Genomic DNA, 20,289 nt, shown 5'->3' with positions numbered 1-20,289 from the left:
TTCTTAAGCCTTATCACAAGACCAAACTAAAATTCTGCTTAGTGGAATCAATAAATTGATTTTGATACATTTTATGCTGTTAATATACATGCTTAATTTATATTCCTTGTTTGTTGGCATCAGAGTTTTCTTTCATAATGCTTCTGCATTACAGAGGGAATAGCTCTCATCACATCCACATTGTCCTTGTGTCTTTTAAGACACTGCAATGCTCCTCTGAAGGTATTATACAAGGTTTATTTCTGCCACCCCCTCCTCTGTACCCAGCTTTACAAGCCAATTTTTTTTCATCAGGTGGAGACCCATGAGTTGGCTTTGTCTTCTTCAGAAACACTCATCAGATCAGCCATATGGATTTTAGCAAAAGCCTTTGAAAGGGTAATGCCTGTGAACTTCTATTTGTATATTGAATGTGTACTTGCTTCTGAATAAGCCCAAGCTGTGGGCTTGGTATGTTGATGCTTTTGGGAACTGGCCATTTTAAATCATAGTCTCAATCAGGCTGAATAGGACTTTGGAGGTCTCTGGTCCAACATCCTGCTCAAAGCAGGGTCAGTGTTGACTTCAGACCAGGTCCCCCCAGACTTTGTTTACTTCAGACCTAGAGCATCTCACATCACACCACCCTTGGGACTGTCTTCACGGTTACCAGCCCATGTGCTTCCTCCAACTCTTGAACTGATGAATATGATTCATGTGCTTCATGTGATTCAAATTGTCCATTTTTCCAGAGTATATTTGTAACATAATCAGTGATCCTTATGCAAGGAGGATTTTCTCTAGCCTTTAAATGTTTCCCAGCATGAATCATAGGAAAACAGTACATTGAATGTAAGAACAGGAAAAACAGACATCAAAAAAGAAAATGTCATTATGGCTTCACTCTAGAAATTTTTACTTTGCTTCTTTCCACTTCTGTTCAATGAATTAGTAAAACTTCTAGTATTTCACTCCTGTGAGAGCGTTCCAGCTGGAAAACTGACTCTCCGAAAGGGTGAATAGCTTTCTAAATAGCCTTGAATTTATTTTTAACTGCTTTGAAGTTTTTGAAAAATTTGAAAATCGTTAATTTGCAAGATTAGCTTTGCACTATAGATTGTCTTTTTGGGGAATCAGACAAGTGCCAATGCTGACAAGAGAGGGGATAAGGGCAGATTGCCTCTCTGGACAGCAACTAGCTGCTAAAATGTTGTACCTGCATTGACAAGCCATTCCCTGAGAAAAACAGTCCCTGACCTCAGCTTGTGTGGAATTCATTGCCTCTGCTTCACACATGGTAAAGTGCTTGCAGGCTCAAAAACTTGTCTTTAGTAATTACACTAGCTTGTAAATAAAAGATACTACCTCTCTGCAAGGGATGTAGAGTCTTTTAAAAGTCTAATTAAAAACTTGCAGCTGTATTTCGTACTTATACACACTACAGGAGGAATGATTACCACAATGCTGCTTTAAGCATCTTCAGTCTGGACAGGGGCATTTTGACCAATGCAGGTGCAACAATGTTAAGTTGTAGAGGAAAGCTGCAGGTGCTTGTATTTGGTGCAGCCTTTAACTCAGGTCATCCATTGCCTGAAGAAGGAAAACATGTAAATAGTGAATGTCAACACAATCTCTCAGTGGAGTGTTCCCATCTATCTTTTTCCTCCTCTCCTACCTCACAAGAAGTAGTTTTTGTAATATGTTCAAAGCATCTAAACACTGCCTGGAGAGACCAGTTCACACTCTAAATACAGGTTTCATCACCAGATTTCTCTTTGGGGATAACAAGTAACATGCACATCTTTAACACCCCAGATTAAAAAAAAAAAAGGCACAATGCAGGAATCCATCTCTTCAAAGCTGAGATGTAGAAACTCATCAGTTTCTAAACCTCTTTGCAAAGATAATTAGGAACTGCATACCCACCACGCAACCCAACTGCAATATAACAGCTGCAGACCTGTGGTCTCTGCATCGCTGAGGGTGAGCAGAAGCTGCTAAATTTCCGTTTCAAGGGGAACTGCAGAAAAAATAACCTGCTAGTAGCCAGAATCAATGTTTACATGTTTATCTAAAGATAAAGAAACCAACCCACAGATCCTGTTTTACAGCTCACACCTTGCGGAATTCCCAACAGTAAATTATTCTGATTCAACAGGGTCAAAGCATAGGAAAGCAACCAATCCTTTCTGAATTCTTTAGGCTGAACCAAGTAAGTTTCTCCGAAGATTCAGACTACCTAATCCTTCATCCTACAGGACATTCATTCAATCACAGATGGAAGGTCAGGGTATGTAACACAGCCAGGCTCACTCCCAGGCTCTGCGCTCTCTGCTTTATGTCCCTTCTCACCCAACACCACCACAGCAGGTGACATGCTCTGAAGGGTAAGTGTTCCTGCTACTTCAGCTTTTGAATAGCTCATTCTGGGGTTCAGTGAACACCAGGTTTGGCACAGAGGAAGCTACATGGGGATGGCAGGGGTAAGAATGGAGAGCAGTCTCTTTAGGCAGTGACCAGTTTAAAGACTTTTCTCATGAGGATGTAATTTGATAATATCTAAATCATGCTCTGTTAGTATAATTGTGTCAGTTGTCTAACAGAATTACTAAGTGTAGGCTTTTTACTGCTTTTACGCAGTAATAAAGCAGCAGTATTACCCTTACTTCAGAAAGCAAAAGTCTAAATCCTCTGAAAACTAAGTGTGACTCCATGACAATGACACTGTAGTTGAAAACCAAAACCAGCTTTGCTAAAGTTTCTACCTTCTTCCCTCAGTGAAAAGGAGGGAATGACAGTTTGTATCCTCAAAACATCACCACACTCCACCCCTGGTTGATATTTCTGATTCACCTCCTCATTGATTTTCCATTGAAATTGGGTGAAGAACCCAGCACCACACAATATAGAAAAATGCTAATCTGATTATGCTAGAGGCAAGTCAGCTCTTTGTTTCTGGAAAAAAGCATTAAAATCCTGTGCACGGGACAATTCCTAGCTTACTCCTGCCCCTATGGAATAGCTATGAATACTGTGATGTCATAAAATTAAAAAAAAAAAAACAAAGGCAAAAAAACAAACTGACCAACTGATAGATTTTGGGACAGAAGTAGCAACACTCTACTAAAAATCTCTGTTTAGACCATTGATTCTACTGAAACACCACAGTGGAATCCAATTCTTTCTGCCAGCATCTTCCACATGCAAGACTGCAATACAACTTGTTGTCTAAACATCAGAAAAAAAAAATGCCATATTCTACTCAAATTTAACAGCCAGGAGGTTAAAAAATGCTGCAGCTTCTAAAGATTCAACCAAAATGATTCAAAGAGACTTAACATTTCACTGGATAAAATTTTATTTTGTTTTATAAAAAAGATAGAAGCAGATGCTACTTTTAAATGAAATTATTTATTAAACCAATCTGTTTTATAGGAGGTATATATATATATTTTATCATTAAGACAACTTCAATGAAATGACTATCTACAAGAATGACTTTGATTGCTTTATTTTCATGTCACCATACATGAACAAATGAATTTTGTCTTATGAAAACATTTTACTCAGTATCAAAAATGTACACATTTTAATAACCATTGGTATGGTCTGACAGGATTTTTACATTTAATTTCAAAAATAAGTGTCATTTCATTGCTGTACGCATTACAGCATAAGCTGAAATCATCCTATACATCAAGGTTTGTGTAGGTATACAGACAATTTTTCACGTCACATACCTTCATGTTTGAGACACAAGTAGGGGATTTGCATTTCTCTTTTTTGTGAAAGGCTAAAATATGTACTTATGTGAGCACAAAGCAACATGTCTTAAAAACAAAACCAGTTTGAATGGCACAAGTTAGCGTTCTTATAAATTAACAACCAGAGTTCTGGATTATGGAAACAAGTACATGAGATTCCAGTACTTTCCTTAGGGCTTCGCTCTCTGGAAGAATACCTGTTAAAATGTATTAAAAACAAAACCAACATTTTAAGACAAAGGCAATACAAGACATGGAATGGTTGAGGTGTAAGAAAATTAGTTTGACAGAGCTCATTTTCTTGTTTAACATACTGGTTAACACACTAAGGTTCAAGGTTGTGACTTGTGCTATTTGATTACACTCACACCCTCAAAAATGAAGCATTCTGACACATTCTCTACCATCATAGGATCACTTTTTTGCTATTTCAACCATTAAACATATCCTGTGAGAATATCAAGGTATTGAGGATATGTGACAACTTTACAGATGTAGGTTTGTGGTTGTTTGCTCTTTCTTTCAAAACAACTGCTTTTACTGTTTAGAGATTCCTTGTAGCTAAAAACTATTAAATAATTCAATATTTCCATTTTACTTCAGGTCACTATCACAAGTGAAATGTGTGACAAAGTTCAATTACAATTAAAAGCTATTTAGAGAAAAAAAGTCCTTACCTTTAAGTAATTTTTAAAAACTTTAGCATCAGGCTGCTGAAGTGCTTGACAGAATTCCTGTAAAAGAGCATAAAGAAATACTGAATACTAAATGAAGCAACAAGACAACCTGAGATATGTAGGAGAATATAGAGTACACCTTGTATGTAAAGTCAGTGATATTAGTTTGTATTTTCCCTAATGGGCAACCAAAGTAAAGCATATTATGGATAAAAAATGCAATAGGTTATGACAGGCCAAGTGCGTTCTGGGGTGAAAATCAATGTATTTTCAAATAGAGGATATCACATTCACTTTAGCTGAACAGACAGAAACAGGGCTATCTACAAGGACTGCAATCAAGGAAATTCTAAACCTTGAACTTTTCCAGTAACTTTGGTGGCTTTTCCTTCAGAAGATCATTTACACTTCAGCATTATGTACACACTAAGAGGCTCTAGATTACAGCAGAATGTCTGTTACTTGAAAAAGTTATAATCTTGGGTCAGAAAACAATTGGGTGCCAGCAAGAGATATAACACTTGGTCCTTGCGTATATTTAACACCACTTCCAATTTCTACAGTTGAAGTCCTGTCACAAGTACAGTTGTCTCCTAATGCAGCAAACCCAATTACTATAGTATCCAAATTAGTTGCAATTAATTTGTCAGCGTTCATCTAATAATTTCTTCATGGCAATGCTTACTCATATGCTTAATGTTGAGACAATGGTCAGGTGTAAAGTTTCACTTTGGAGTAGTGTAAGAGGGTTCTCAAAAGTATGCACACAAAACACATTTAATGTTGACATAAGTTTTTACAGTAGAACCAGTGCTGTGGCTTAAGTTTCTGTAGCTTTTACTACAGCTTTTATCATCATACTTCCTATACATTCAACATTCTTCATTTTTCTTTTGAGTTATTACCATAAATATTCTGATATTTTTTCCTCAAGAATTCCTACCTGAATTATCTCAGGAGCTACTTGCAAAGAAGGCAAATACTCTTGCTGAAGATACTGAACGCACTCAGGACCCTAAAGAAAAGTAGTACACAATTTATTCAAGTATATTTTCATACCTATGGGAAGTCATAGCCCTATACTGTATGGTACAGAAGAGTTTGAAAACAAGTGGTCTGCTTGACTTTTACAGAGAAGTTATGCACAACAAATACCAAATGCTCATGTTATTCTCAGCCGTTAGCAAATAGAAACACTTCTTAACCTTGGTTTTAAGGACTCTACTACAATTTGTTATGTTTTGTTACATAACAGAAGAACGCACTTCAAGCTGCACCGAAACAAGAATTACTAGACAGCCAGTCAGTTCATAAAATATCATCTGTAAAAGTCAGTTAAGTAAGAAGGCCCCTAATTTCACTAACATGTGAAAGCCAAAAAAAAAAAATATCTGGCAATTAGTACCTGCCAATGGCTTTACCATTCTACTCCCATTGTGAAATTTAGTAGCCAAGTACCCTTGAACGTAGTGTTTTTCTTCTTGTAACATTGACTATGTGATTTGCAGTAGACAAAACAGTAATAAAACTGAATTTCCAAACCTCTGAGAGCAGCAGACAGATAGGTCTGTTTTGGTTAACAGATTAGTTTGTTTTCTTTATCTGCATTTATCAGATACTCACATCACAAGAGGGATTACTGTACACTGGCAGTATACAAACATAACCTAACACATCCAGAAGAGGAAAGTGAATCAACTTTATTAATTCAGGCATAAGTTACCCTAGAACTGCAATATGGTATATGGTTCACATGAGAGGAAAAGAAGATTTCAGATCGTTTTCTTATCATTTTCTTATTTGATTCGGTAGTGTTAAAATAAACAATATTTGTAATAGGAAGTAATTTCATTTACCAAAGCTTGGTTTCCTACAGATGTAGCTCTTAATTGCTTTTGGGGAAAAAGGAACAAACCCAAAAGCTCTCCTCAATTAAAACACAATCTCTTCTCTGCCAGTTTATAAATAACTTCTTACGGTTTTTGTATAGTTGTGACTTTTACTTGCATTTAACAGAGAAGTTAGCCAGCAAGTTAAAGGGTAGAACAGGAAACAGTAACACAAACATAGAAATAGTTTCATTTCCCATTAAAAATGGAAATACACTATAGTGTTTTAGTCATTAGACAACGCAAAATTCAATTTTTTCCATAAATGTTTTTCAACCTAGTTTCCTACACATCGAAAGATACCTTTAGTTTTCACAGAAATACTCTATAGTACATCACTCATTGCTCTTTTACATCAGTTTAACTACTACACTGAAAAGTGGAAGAATGCCAACTGATTGATTAAACACAGCAACAACCAGCAAGCAGATTCTTCTCAATGAGGAGTCGGTATTTTGCAGTAAATTGTCATGGGGCAGAACTACTGGATCCTGTATCCGTACCCAGCATTATAGTAATCCTATTATTTGATATAAAAGTCGAGTAGCAATTCATCCTAGTAAGTATTTAATTTTTAGAAAATGATAAATCACTGGAAAGAAACATACAAGAGTTATCCCCCGCAAAGTATTATTAGGCTTACCCTTTTGAGATGAATTGTTTTTAACGTCACTGCACATTCTGATAAAGCCTGCAATGTAATACATAACATTAAGACTTCAATTAGTCTATTGGTTACCTATTTAAAGCCAAGGAACATAACAAGGCCAAAAACAAGGGCTAGTTTATGCCATTACTCCCTCATTTTCCCCTCACACAACAATAACAGCCTCAACCTTGCAACTTTTGTTTCACTCCAACCAGAAACATTTGCCACGGCTGAACCCAAAATGAACTGAAAACCAGCCACCTGTGTATGTTCACTTTCACTGAACATTGCTTAATAAGTAATACAGGTCAATGTTTAATATGCAGATCTGCTATTCTCTAGCTTGATTTTGAGCAAAGGTGAACTACATCATACAATACCACAATATTCAATAATTAAGCATCCAGGTACCTCAATAAAAAACATAAGGGATTTTATTTGTGAGACAACAGTCTTTGATATCACATGGCCATTGCAGGTTTCTTAAATTGAATCTGCCCCACAAGAACGAAAGAAAAAAAAAAAAGGCCATAATACACACCAATACTGTCTGGGCATCTGCTAAGTCAAATGTTTGCTTCAAAGGTGCTAAGAAACATGCAGGAACAATGTGCTTGTAGACAAAGTCTGCAAAACCTACTGGTCCATCTTTACCTCCTGAAAAGAAAAACAACATTCCATGTTCTATTACTGCTTCATGGCTAGCAGCAGCTGCAAAGGAATTATGGGAAGACAGACTTACCCCAAAGCTCCACCAACTTAGAAAGAATAATAAAACAGGTCTTCTGTGCAATAGGATCTGGGTAATCCACCGCTCCTTGAATGACAGTGAACAACACACGCTCCACATTCTCTGCACCTTAAACACATTAAAATAAGCTTGTCATTTCAACTTGCAGCCTAAAATGTTTCTGCATTCTTACACTATTTCATATAAATACTGACCTGGAAGACATGCTTCAACTTCAAAATAGCTCTTTTTTTGCACAAATCTCAAATATTTTTGGGAAGTTTCCCCTATGATCTAAGACAACTCTTATTTGGATTACAATTATTTGGTTGTTGTGGTTTTTGTTTGTTTTTTCTTAAAGTTTGGAAATTTTAACTGTTCTTCTGGCCTTTAATACGCTCAAAGGTGAGAGGGCACTTTAACCTGCTTACAAATAACAAGTTTTCTCATCTCTATTCAAACATAGAGGAGTTAATTAAAACTCAGCAGCACTGAAGTAGTTCACTTATCTTCCAATATGTGGAAAGATATTTTAATCACACTTCAAATGTATGTGCTGCATTTATACTTATCTAAGATTCCTTTAAAAATTTCTTGGCCCATCGTAACTACCGAAGTGCCTCTCTCAAGAAAGCTCTCACTACTTCTTAATGTCACCCTTTCCTTTCCCACAGGTATTACCATCATTTTAGAATGGAGGAACGAAGTCCAGACTCCACCTCATCACCTTTAAAGCTTCGAGCCATTTTGATGGAATACGAACTGAGATAATTACTTCAAGAATCAATCAACTGGACATTCGACTTCAAATTCCTGCTACAAAAAGTATGTGTATTTGGCAACTAAGGGTGAGGAAAACCTGGTAACTACATATTTAAGTCATGTGATGCCTTCTACCATAGAAAACACAATCAGGTGGTAGTAATATAATATTACAGAAATACTAAGGTATCCTTCAAAAAATGAACATCACAATGAATACTGGCAGCTGTGAGTGGTCTTGCTCAACAGTTTGAACATCGCTATACATTGTTATATACTGTATGATCTCTGATTCACCAATCAAGTACAATGATGCATGAAGATCTATTTATATACCATTCCTTATAAACCCAGTGATCACATGTAAGCTGAAAAGATCAACAGGAAGAATATGCCTATTATAGCTAGATTCCACAAACCCAGATTCTTGCACAACAGGCATGTTGAATACTGTATTTATGCTAGTCCATTCTACCTTAACATAGTTAATAGTACTTGATAGGAACTAGGCTATTGATTTTAGTAGACAAAACACAGATGTGAATAACCATAGTACAATCCTTTGAGCAAGTGAACTACTTGCCTTGATTAGCTATGACTTCACTCATTCCACTGCCAGTTACTGTCTGCAGAAAAGCAAAGTAACTCCTCCGTAGCATTTGTTTTTCTAAAGCAGCAGACTGGTCATTTTCTTCTGCTGGAAGGAGCAACACCTCAAAAATTGCATGAAGTAGTGGCATAAACATCTGTTGCAGAAAAGGTGAAACCTGTGCCTGTGGAGATTGGAAGAGGGTTATCAACTCAGTTACAGAAATTGAACATTTTGAAATCAGAATTTAAGGGCTTGTTACAATTCTCAGCTTTGATTCAGAGTGAACGTTTTCATGTACCAACTATTTATAGGGTCACATCATGGTCACCATGAGCATTATTGCATCTTGACTTACATGTCACTTATTTTAAGTCTTTTGCACAAAATCTTCTAGTCCTGCCTAGTCTCATCCTGACTAAGAACAGAAGCTTCTTCAGGATTTCTCATCCTTCTGTTCAGATAGACACTATTTCAAATTCCCTGAAATATGAAGGGAGGCCATTGTAAAGTCACTGTAGTTACAGAAAACGTATCTCTCAGTGTTAAAACTGGCAGCAGGCCACCTTTTATAGGCCTGCTTTTTTTTTTTTTTTTTAAGCAGACTTTAAAGAGTTTTCCTGAGCTGAAATACTACTGGCATTACAGAATAACCCTGTGATTTATGTCCCACTTGCAGTGAGAAATATATGTAAGGGCACTAAACTAGTTGAATACTTACAAACTGAAAAACTGAAGTGTGTGATATTCAGTCATACCCTAGAGTACCATTAAGAGGCAACTCAGATATTATTTTCTTAACACTTAAGCAAGGTTTTGTCTTTAATTTCCTCTTTACTGTACCTTGCAAGTATTCAAGGTGAGACCCCTGAAGCTAAGATCTTTTAACATATTGTCCAGCAACACACAACTGTGGTTAAAGACTGTGTTTCCCTTAGAAATACACTTATTTATTAAGAGATAAGGTTCTGACACACAGCTTATTTCTGCAAACAGAAAAGAGGAGACATCGGCAACACTTTGACCCTGAAAAGCTTATGCAATACCACACCTTAAACTTAGCTGTTATTTGGTTTATAAGAGGAATGAATTCTTGAAGATCTTTTGCTTCACAATCTTTAAGCATGTGTTCAGAGGCAGAAGGAATGAATGGAAGAACTTCCTCCTCTAGGCAAATAATCATGCGGTGAAGGAAAGTGCGGACACCACTTCTCAGAACTTCTTTTTGTAATGGACAACTGAGAGCCGGCAAAAATGTTTGTAAGCAGTCCAGATAAACCTCTGAGCAGCCACACTGTTTTACAGTTTGCTTATTGCTGAAAGCCTTGCTGGTTCGGCTGTAAAAGCAATACACCAAGGTATATATAAGCTCATGTTCTGCTACAATGAAGAAACAACACCACCAAGAACAACATATACTTTTTAAAACCCATGCACTAAACTAGAATGTTACATTTCATTAAATGGGAGCCAAACAGTGGAAGTAATTAATAGAATTATAGAATACAAAGTAGCTACACTTTGCTAGTTTTTGGAGAATTAATTCTAACAATTCACAAACAACATATGATTAGAATATCTTGACAAAACTCTTTGAAGAAGGGAATATATGCTGTTTTGTTAAAAACTTGCTCAATATTCTCTGTACCTACATCCATAGCAGCTTTTTCTAAGGGGACATAACTCATAGTCTAGGCTACCATAACAAATGCTACAACCACTGGTAATTTTCTAGGTCAGTAAAGCACAGGTAGAAACTCAGCCCCTCCTCCCAATAAATCCTTTATATTTCCCTTTTACGCAAATCAGAAACACACACACAGTCACTGTGCTGTACCTACCTAGCAAACCCAACGGCATGATTGAGGCAGTCAGCCAGTGCCATCTGTCTGTCCTCATCTTGTGCCATCATCAGCTTTTCTAACAATACTTTGAACTTCTCCATCAGTGGAGTCAACAAATTCCTCATTAGAACCTGTTTTCTTTCTGCAGAATATTCACTGTTAACTATTAATACTCCAGCTGTTTCATAAATGAAAAGTTGATCATCACTGCTTAGCAGAGCCTGGTAGCCATTTTCCTAAAATGGAAGGTAACGGGCATAATTCACTAAATGTCCTTTATCATAGTTGTCTTCTCAAAGTTTAGAGATACTACTCTTTAATCATGTCTAAGTAATTCTCTATAGTACATTTACAATAGTTTAATTCTCTTGCTACTAAAGAATTATAAAAATGTAAAGTACAGGTGAAAACAGACTTGAAGGAATGACTATTTTTATACAATTCAGACAGATAGTCTATATATATATATATACACACACATATACACACACCCTATGTTCCCAGAAACACGCATAAGCAAGATTATTAAAATTAGGTACAAATTTAAACATGCAAGTGATCTCACACCAAAAAAGCAGGACAATAATTTCTGTTTAAATGTTTGTGTGCTAAGCTTACAATTCAGTAAGTACTCAGGCACACCAATGAGTAAGTGCAAGCCTTGTTTATTGCAAAAACCTGCTGTAAATACTCACAGGAGGAGAAAGTTCCAGAAGGTCTTGTATTCTATTCAGAACATCTTCAATAAAGGGGTTCATTTGCTTACTGAAGTAAAACACAAGTACACATCACTATTTAGAAATGTGTGCATTTTAACAGGTTTCCTGGCATTTTAAGTTGTAAAGCTAAACACTAAACTACCTTCTCAATATAGAACTTGCCTTTAAGTATCACAGCAGCATTGTAGAAAAAAGACGGTTTATGGATACGGTGCTTGTTGTAGGCCAAAACATAGTGGGAAATAAACATCTCTTTCCCTCATTTTTTTTTAAATGCATAAATAGCCTCACTCATCTGAGTGAAATATTTTCATTAACAGTTGAAAAATAGGACCCTTGTGAAATGTGAACCAGCCTGGAGCTTCTCCTGCCTCTACATTAAATACATTCCTGTAAAATAAGACCAACAGGACCAAAATGTCTGAAGAGCTCTAAGACACTAACTAAACCTCAATTTAGTATCATTTCTGTAAATATTCAGATTTGGTCAGGGACTGGGAAGAGTTACTCTTGGGAGTCTTCAGATCCACTCACTCTCAGCTCTGCTCATTGAGAAAACCAAGATGGACATTTCCATTGTTGATCAGTTTTTAACATCCAATCAAAACAAGCTAGGCATATGTATTCCAGTACTTCATTCTGGGACAGTTCTTCCACTGCTACTTAGTATTACACAACAGCACAACCCTGCTAGAGCACTGTTTTGATATATTACTTTATTACAGTCCTTTTGAAGTCCAGCCTGTTTCAATGACAATTGTGATGTAGCAAAGGGCTGTGTATGGTAAGTTCAGTGCAATTTGGATACATCTGTGACAGCTTTACTCACTTGAGAGACTTGACAAATCTGGAAAAGAGGTAAGCTGTTCGACTTCGTACTTTGGGACTTGTATGGCGAAGACCACGGTGATCTAAAAATGCCATCTGCAAATTAAGAAAGTATCTCAGTCTTAGAATCCGTAAACAAAAGGAAGGGGGAAGTTAACCATTCAACAATACTACAAACCCAGGACACAAAAAAATTTCCTAAGTCTAAGGAACTTATCTAGTCTAAAATGTAAATGCGATGAAACTTACTAGAACGGTTGGAATGTGCTGAGGTTCAACAGAAAAGAACTTTTCATATCTAACGACTGTTTCAAAGAATTCCAGGGTCACTGATGTATGTTGATAGGCACTAACACCAGAAGTCACCAGCTACAAATAAAAGCATTAGCAAGTTAGTATTTTAACCATTTATAACATCAAATTACAATATAAGTGACATATTGGTAATTCAGATAAGTCATTTGAACTGGCATTTTCTGGTCTTTATTAGCATTTTTAAATAGCTCTCACAACCCACATGCTTACCGTTCTCATCATGTCCTGTAAAGCTGTAGCTTTTGTAACATCACCAGAGAAGTGAGCACCATGAGATACAGGAAGAGCCTCAGCCAACATATACAGCAGCCTTATTGCTACTTCTACTTCCATGAATCGCGTAGTCTGCCAATTCCTAGAGAAAGAATATGAAGATCATGTTAAGTCTGTAGTAGCTTAAAAAATAATCAACAGTTCTAGCATCTATTTTCTTTTGAACCTTCTTCAGATACACAGCATAAAAAGAACGGATTTAAGCTAAGAAAAACACAGTAAGACCAAGGCAGCATTTCAGGATGCTTCTGGAAGATTTTATCCACAAAGACAGCACCTCTCCATCAGAGAACTTTCACCAGTTCCAACTTGAAAGCTACAGATTTCTTGAAGTGCTTATTGACATATAAAACCACCTACTATGATGTGTGGAAAAGCCATTCAGCTTCACTTAAAAAGAGAGCTCACCAAAGAGCAAGGTACAAGGAAATCACCAACAATACTGGATTTCTATTCATACACACATAACTGTTCTGCTAGTCAGGAAACTAGTTAATAATATTTCTTTATTTACATGCATAGTTTCCAGGATTCATTCTGCCCATTTTGTAAAAAAATACTTCACTTTTTTTCCCCCCTATCCAATCTTGATTTTCTGATAGCAGTAATACATAAAATTATTTGCTGCATCTCATAAGCATTTCCTTGAAGTGTAAAGTGAACACCTGTCCAAATGGCCGTTGCTGTGTAGGTAAATGACAAAGATCAAGAAACATCTCTAGAAAAAAAAAATAGCTGCCATTAACGGTTACAAAAAGACAGATTTTTCTTTCTAAGCAGCCGAGCAAAAGATTATCCAAAGTTCTATTTATTATGAAGTTGTAACAAGCTCATTCTATCAATTGGATTAACCTTGCTATATCATTTACGTTCATTACAAACCCTGACAGTTACAAGAGACAAAAAAAGCTAAGGAAATAACATAAACAAGTTAAAAACCCCAACTTACTGAAGTGTAGTGTTAAAAACTCTGCGGACAGATGCCAACAGTAACTCTGGCGAGACCTGGGCAAGTCTGTCCAGCAACAGTTTCAATTGCTTTCTGTACTCCACAAACATTGCTTCATCTTCACCCTACAAAATATTTGTGTCAGTGAAATTTTTTGTTTAAATTAATACAAAACCATTTTAGACAATTACACCTAAATCAAAAACGTGTACATACAAGAACAGTATACCACACTCAGAGAATTCAATAATTCTCATCCTTTGCTCTTGCAAAATAACAGCAGGCTCCTATTTTGGCTGGTTGGAATATGGCGAGATCCACCGCATTCAGTCCAGAAACATATTAAAAAGGCTTTCCAAACTGAAAACTAGCCAAAAGTACAAGAAAGAGAACGCTCTTGGCCAAGCCTTATTGACCCAATTCTTGAAAATTGACTCACTCCTCAAAAGATTTTATTTTTCTTGGCGTCAAGCTTAGTTTTACAATTAAACTGACAGAAACATTTATGATGAACTGTATAAAGTGAACCTTTTTAAGACCATAGCTCTCCAAAGGGCCTGGAGCAAAAGTAAGTCTGTCTAACATATTCAAACATTATTGCTGGCGGACAGAGATGTAAGCATGGGAGAAAAGTGAAATCAAAGACCTTCTGCCTCCTTTAGCTTATTTTTGCAGAGGTTTGATTATCTGAAGTAGGTCGAGCAGCATGTCAAAGAGTTTCATTACACAATGTTTCTCAAGTATTTTTGCAAGACAGAAGTGATGTGCAGAAACATGCAAACTCACACTGAACAAGCCAGCTCAACAGCTATGTTTAGCTAACAGCACAGCTGTATTTGCCTAGGAACAGTTCTGCACAACTGCAGCCAGAAATATTCTGTTAACCGAACTGGCTTGAATATCCCTTCACTAAGTTGTTTGTCCTATCCAGACATGGCCAGAGGTTAAAAAAGCTTTCCATATAGGAAAAAATTCAGCCTACAGACTTCTGCTTCCTACCTTCAAATCCTTAGTCTACCAAAAATAAGGATTTTAAAAGCACAAGCAAGTTTTACTACACGCAATTTAAGTTGCATTTGTCTTTTTAGTCATGTAACACAATACCTCATTTTCAAAATTGTATTCTTCGTCATATGTCAACTTCTTCATAACAGCCAACATGATTGCCTAAAATAAAAACAGAACTGTGAGCATAGAAGCAGACAAGTGGTAAGAAACAAAAAGTTAAAATCCTACAGTAAACATTAAAGTGTTAAATGTTTACAAACACTTTAAAATCCCAATTGAATTTTATTTTTAGAGGTTTAACAGAAGTAACAGTCCAAATTAAAATAGATGGATTATATCCAAACAATATGCAGATGCCATTCCAGATAAACAGCACGGATGACTTGGAGCTCTCAGTCTGACTGTATTATCTGGCATTGTTTCCTGCACGTAATCTGTGCTGGTCAGTTCACAGGGAAAACAATTAAAATGACTGAACTAGGCAGAGGAAGCTGAACAGGTTGTCCAAGATCCTGTTTTAAAGGGGCAGGTCAGCTTAGCTCTAACATTAACTTCTCTAATAGCTCAACATCCTCAAAAGTTTTTTTTTGGCGGGACAGGTTAACAGGCTGAATTGGTTCAGTAAAGAATCCAAGAGTAAGAGCCAGGAGCAGCAAACAAGAGTAACAAAAGCAAAACCTTCCCTTTTCAGCAGCAGCAAGATGTTAGATCAGTTAAAGCACTGATGTTCAGTTTCACCTTAGTAGGGACTGTTGACAAGTCCTAAAACAGCAATAAAGACTTGATCTCATTTCTACTCAAGTCTCAAACTCGGGTTTTTAGAATTCACATTTAATATTTAAAATACAGGCAGTACACAATTCCATTCATGCTTCCAGGACGGATAGAAATTGCATGACACACACAGCCAAAATAGTGCTTAAAAATCTATTATATTTTTACTTTACTTTAGTTTAAATTTGTTCTGGGGAACTTACAAAAATGTGTATTAAATCTAAATACACAAAATTGGCAGAAAGCTATTCTGAATAATTAAAACTGTATCAGAGGCAGACCACTTCTATATCTATGACAACACAGAAGTCTAAGAGAATATTAAGGAGCAACAAATAATGGGGCAGGACACACCCATCTACCTATCAGAAGGAACAAGTTCACTGAATATTGGAGAAGGCTCACCAGAATTGTAACTGGTATTTAATGAGAATTACAGAGCACCTCATCTCCATACCTATTACCAGGTGAAAAAACAAACTTGTGTCCTTTTTTTTTTTCATATTGGTTAAATTCAGTATGAAACAGCTTTTATTGTAACTATAGCAATGTTGACGATATCAGCAAGATCTTGATTAGCATTTTGCAATTCTCTTCCAGTACTGGAGGTTCTAAATGTGGATATAGCCATAAATTTCAGACAAATAATAAGCAAGAGAACAAGGGAAATTACAAACAAACACCAAACCTTTGACAAATGAATCACAATTGTATATTTTTCATTTGAAGTGCAAAACCTGAAGTTCTTTAGCACCCAAATGGTCCAATGAATTAAACCTAGGTTACCGAGGTCAAATTCTTGGTGATCTTGCAAAAATAGACACTTGTAATACTTTGAGGAAGAACATGGTCAAATAGCAAGAAGGTAATCAGGCTTTCTATGGACACCAAGTGACAGCATAATCTGTGAGAAGTCTATGCTTCTCTGTAAGAAGTTATAATGAGGAGTTAAAATAATAGCAACACACTAATGTGATGTGCTTGTAGCCAGAAATGCTTAGAAAGACTTGTAATTTTAAGAATTAAAAATGTGATCCTGCTGATGTGTACAAACTTTCGGACTTCGAAGGCACAATAAACAAGACGGCATTTTTCTCCCATTCAAATAACAGGTTGAGTGAGAACTTATTAGGTGCAAAATTTTAAAGGAATGCTCCTAAGCACACAATTCAAAGCGTGAGACAGACAATACTAAGATATAGACTACTTCTGAATACTTAGTGTCCTCAGTTTAACACAAATCCTCAAGAATTGCTCAGTAAAAATAATAAATAATCATACCACTGAGTTCTTTAGTTTGAAAGCAAGTTTAACAAAATAACAGATTTTGGGACAGTAACACATTCAAATTTTAAGTCTTAACTGCATTGCAGTAGTAGTTTGGTTTGATCCAGTTATAAGAACACAAGAGACACAGTAACAAAAGTAAAAATATTCAGTGATGTTATCAAACTTATCTTATTGTGTTACCTAATCCAATTTAAATAGACATTAGACAAAGCCAGATCAAGATAATCTAGACCACAGTTATCCAAATTCAACTTTTCATGTTAGAACGGGTACAGAATTCAGTTTTCTTTGTAAAGGAAAAGGAATCACAGGTGTCAGCTGTATTAACTTAGAAAACAACTGCACCAATCTAACCAGTTCAACATCTAAATTGCTACATACACATTGGTACAAAAGGGTATAGGGGAAATAAATGAAAAAAAGGACTGTGCTGGAAACAATCAAACAAGTTTACTACCTCCCAAACTGGACCTTATTTATTAAACTTAATGCTTTATATATAAACTTAAGCTTGTGTATAAACGCAAGCATATAAACGTAAAGCTTAATTTACAGTTTAATGTAGTGTTTAACATATAACTGCTCATCATAAGTATAACTTATACTTCAATTGCAGCTTCTTTCATAAGTTTAACTTAAAATTCAACCCATGGTAGTATCATAAGACAACCCTCCCCATATTTCTTCCAATCCTTTGAAATTAGGGCAAGTTTTAATAAAAATATAAAGCTTCAGGAAAAAACCCCTCTTATTCTATCTTGATTCAAGATCAGTCTGTCAACAGTACAGACTGTACAGGAGCTTACCAACATATGCTCAAGGGTTGCTTGGAAAAAACAGCTCTAAAATAGCTTTTATCTTCATACACAATCCAATATAAGTTTACTATTTAAAGAAACAGCTGTTGTTACTTGGAAGATGGAACATACTGTCCTAACTTTTAGGTCTTCCCCCTTGTAATTGTTGTCACACGCACATTTTAAGGCGTATAAAGAAAACGTGATATGTTTCAGCAAAGTGAAAGATTCTGATCCAACGTGTTCTTGAAAAAAAGAATCCCTAGTAAAAAGAAAATACTTACCTCTACATTAGCTTTTTGTTGGTCTGAAAGTGCAGAAAGCTGTAAAATAAATTTCAAGTGTTATTTTTCATATAGTAGCTCTTTTATAACTGCCTAATAGGAAAAGACAGGTTTGCATTTTTAACAGTCATATGATCTGCAAGCCTTCTTTCCTCTTAATGCAATATTTATCCCAATCCCTTCAGATTTCTAAAGAGCACTGCAGAAATAGCACAACCACAGCCATTAAAGATGCTCAATGCTAATTAGTCAAAGCGCTATTTTTGCTAGTCAGCTTGCACATAGTATGAGATTCATGTACTCCCACAAAAAACAAACTAAATTATATGTCAAAAAGTGATGTTAAATCGAAGCCAGACATATTTACTTGTTTCAGGATGTGAAGGTAGTCATAACAAAAGCCAATGATATTAGATGAGATGTCGTCATCTTCGTGAATTAGCAGTTGCAACATTAGGGCCACTTTTGCTTCAATAGCTTGCAGAGTGTCCTGAGCACTCTTCATATCACCATTTTTTATTAGTTTAGTCCAACTAGCTATTAATGCTTGCCCCATCCCATTGACCAGCTTTGAAAATCTGGCCAGAAAATCCACATCATCTTCCTGCAAGAAAAGACATCAGATTAAAAATACTAGCAGAGCTCACATTTAAATGGCATGACCTTACAGACTGTACTACCCATGTCTAGTACACAGAAGAAGTAAAACAAACATTTGTCTCCTAGATTGAAAGTACAATCATCTGGTTTGTTTCCCCCAGGGAAAGGAGAGAGAAAAATTAAAGGAATGGCAGATTTGACTGTCCTCCATTATATAGTAGTAGCTTTCTTCATATCTTCCAATTAGGTTTTTTCTCTTTTTACTTTACAGCAAGAAGCAGGTTCACAATAAAAGCAGAAGCACATATCTACCATCAATTTTAGGCTGTATAAGAGTAAAATATTTTTATGGGAAAACTTCAAAGAATTAACAGCTGTAGCTCACTTCAGAAATACTGATAACTTTCAATACTGCCTGTAAGAGCGAGTTAATATTTACAGCTTAATCTTGCAGAAATACATTGACTGGAATTTAGAAAGATCCCTAGAGCAGTCACTCCGAATGGGTGCTTTTCTCTCTGCCATAACTATACAAAAGAATAACAAGTCCTCCTCAGAAAGACTAAGGTAAGATTTTTAGAGGAACACCTCTTGAACTGACGAACACACACTTTCTGCATTCTAGTAGGAATAGAGATTTGACAAAGGCTTCAAAAATGAGAAGATAACTGCCATGCAAGCTAAGGACTACAGCTTCATAAGGACTGGTTTCCTCTTTCTCCATGGCATATAGCAAGCAGCTGTTCCTCAAACACCACAACTGCCAGGGAATGTGTTTAGTTAGCATGTGTGTTTTTCCAGCTTAAGGATAAGGATTTCTAGCCTCATGTCTGATGGTGGAGACACATAGAACAGCATATATTCCTGTAAAAAAAGATCCTTCCCCTACCTAGTTACACACAGCTGATCTAATGTCTCACCCTAAAAAGCTCTACCTTGGCTGCAGCACCTATTATGGAATCATCCAGAAGAGGAGATTCAAGGTAAAGACACACAGAAGCAGCTTTACAACGTACAAGTACAACATGCTTTAGCAAAGCAACAGAGTTACAGAATACCTTGGTTCTAAAAACAAAAAACTCATGCTAAGGACAAACAAAATGCAGTGTGTTTAAAATGCATAAGGAATATTAATAACAATCTGGTAATTTAATGTAAGAAAAGTTTAACAAGTGTTCAGCTTTGATGCAGAAGCACAACCAATTCTCCCTAACTGTGGACTTAGAGTTTTCTGTTTATTTGCTTATTTAAGAACTGCCAGAAACCTATGACTCATTCCTACTGTGAAAATCAATATACAAACCTGATCAATACTGAAGAGGCCAGCAGACTGCAATACTTGACATAAAGATTCAACCAATTTTGTTTTGTCAATCGGGTCCATTCCCTTATTTACAATTTCAAACAAACAATCACAGGCTTCTTCCCGGAGAACTTCCACAGACATGTGACCTAGCAGCATATTTATAAACCTTCAGAGAAAAAAAGAAGTTTATTTTTATACATACACAGTAGCATTGTACAGAAGCTTTATATTATTTTTGTGCATGCTTACAATGTTTTCTTTTT

At 36.1% G+C, this 20,289-nt stretch overlaps 1 protein-coding gene across 4 annotated transcripts in view; it reads right to left on the bottom strand.

Annotated features, from left to right (window-relative positions):
* Positions 1–3,371: 3,371 nt before the first annotated feature.
* Positions 3,372–20,289, bottom strand: part of XPOT (exportin for tRNA) — a 29,314-nt gene continuing 12,396 nt past the window's right edge. For 3 of the 4 annotated variants that reach the window (XM_080360632.1, XM_080360631.1, XM_080360634.1), the window contains 18 exons: positions 20,024–20,192; positions 18,488–18,724; positions 18,121–18,159; positions 15,072–15,134; positions 13,968–14,092; positions 12,956–13,100; positions 12,680–12,799; positions 12,432–12,526; positions 11,579–11,648; positions 10,881–11,119; positions 10,091–10,376; positions 9,034–9,223; positions 7,701–7,817; positions 7,500–7,615; positions 6,953–7,000; positions 5,364–5,435; positions 4,421–4,477; positions 3,372–3,940 (listed from right to left, as the gene is read on the bottom strand). In XM_080360632.1, coding sequence (XP_080216758.1) covers positions 3,914–3,940; positions 4,421–4,477; positions 5,364–5,435; positions 6,953–7,000; positions 7,500–7,615; positions 7,701–7,817; positions 9,034–9,223; positions 10,091–10,376; positions 10,881–11,119; positions 11,579–11,648; positions 12,432–12,526; positions 12,680–12,799; positions 12,956–13,100; positions 13,968–14,092; positions 15,072–15,134; positions 18,121–18,159; positions 18,488–18,724; positions 20,024–20,192 — 2,215 coding nt within the window. In that variant the 3' untranslated portion in view covers positions 3,372–3,913. The remainder of the gene's footprint in view (positions 3,941–4,420; positions 4,478–5,363; positions 5,436–6,952; positions 7,001–7,499; positions 7,616–7,700; positions 7,818–9,033; positions 9,224–10,090; positions 10,377–10,880; positions 11,120–11,578; positions 11,649–12,431; positions 12,527–12,679; positions 12,800–12,955; positions 13,101–13,967; positions 14,093–15,071; positions 15,135–18,120; positions 18,160–18,487; positions 18,725–20,023; positions 20,193–20,289) is intronic. The other variant, XM_080360633.1, reaches the window with a different exon arrangement.

Source organism: Nesoenas mayeri, assembly GCF_963082525.1.
Source record: "Nesoenas mayeri genome assembly, chromosome: 1".
Taxonomy (NCBI): Eukaryota; Metazoa; Chordata; class Aves; order Columbiformes; family Columbidae; genus Nesoenas; species Nesoenas mayeri.
This window is presented reverse-complemented; position numbering and strand designations above follow the sequence as displayed.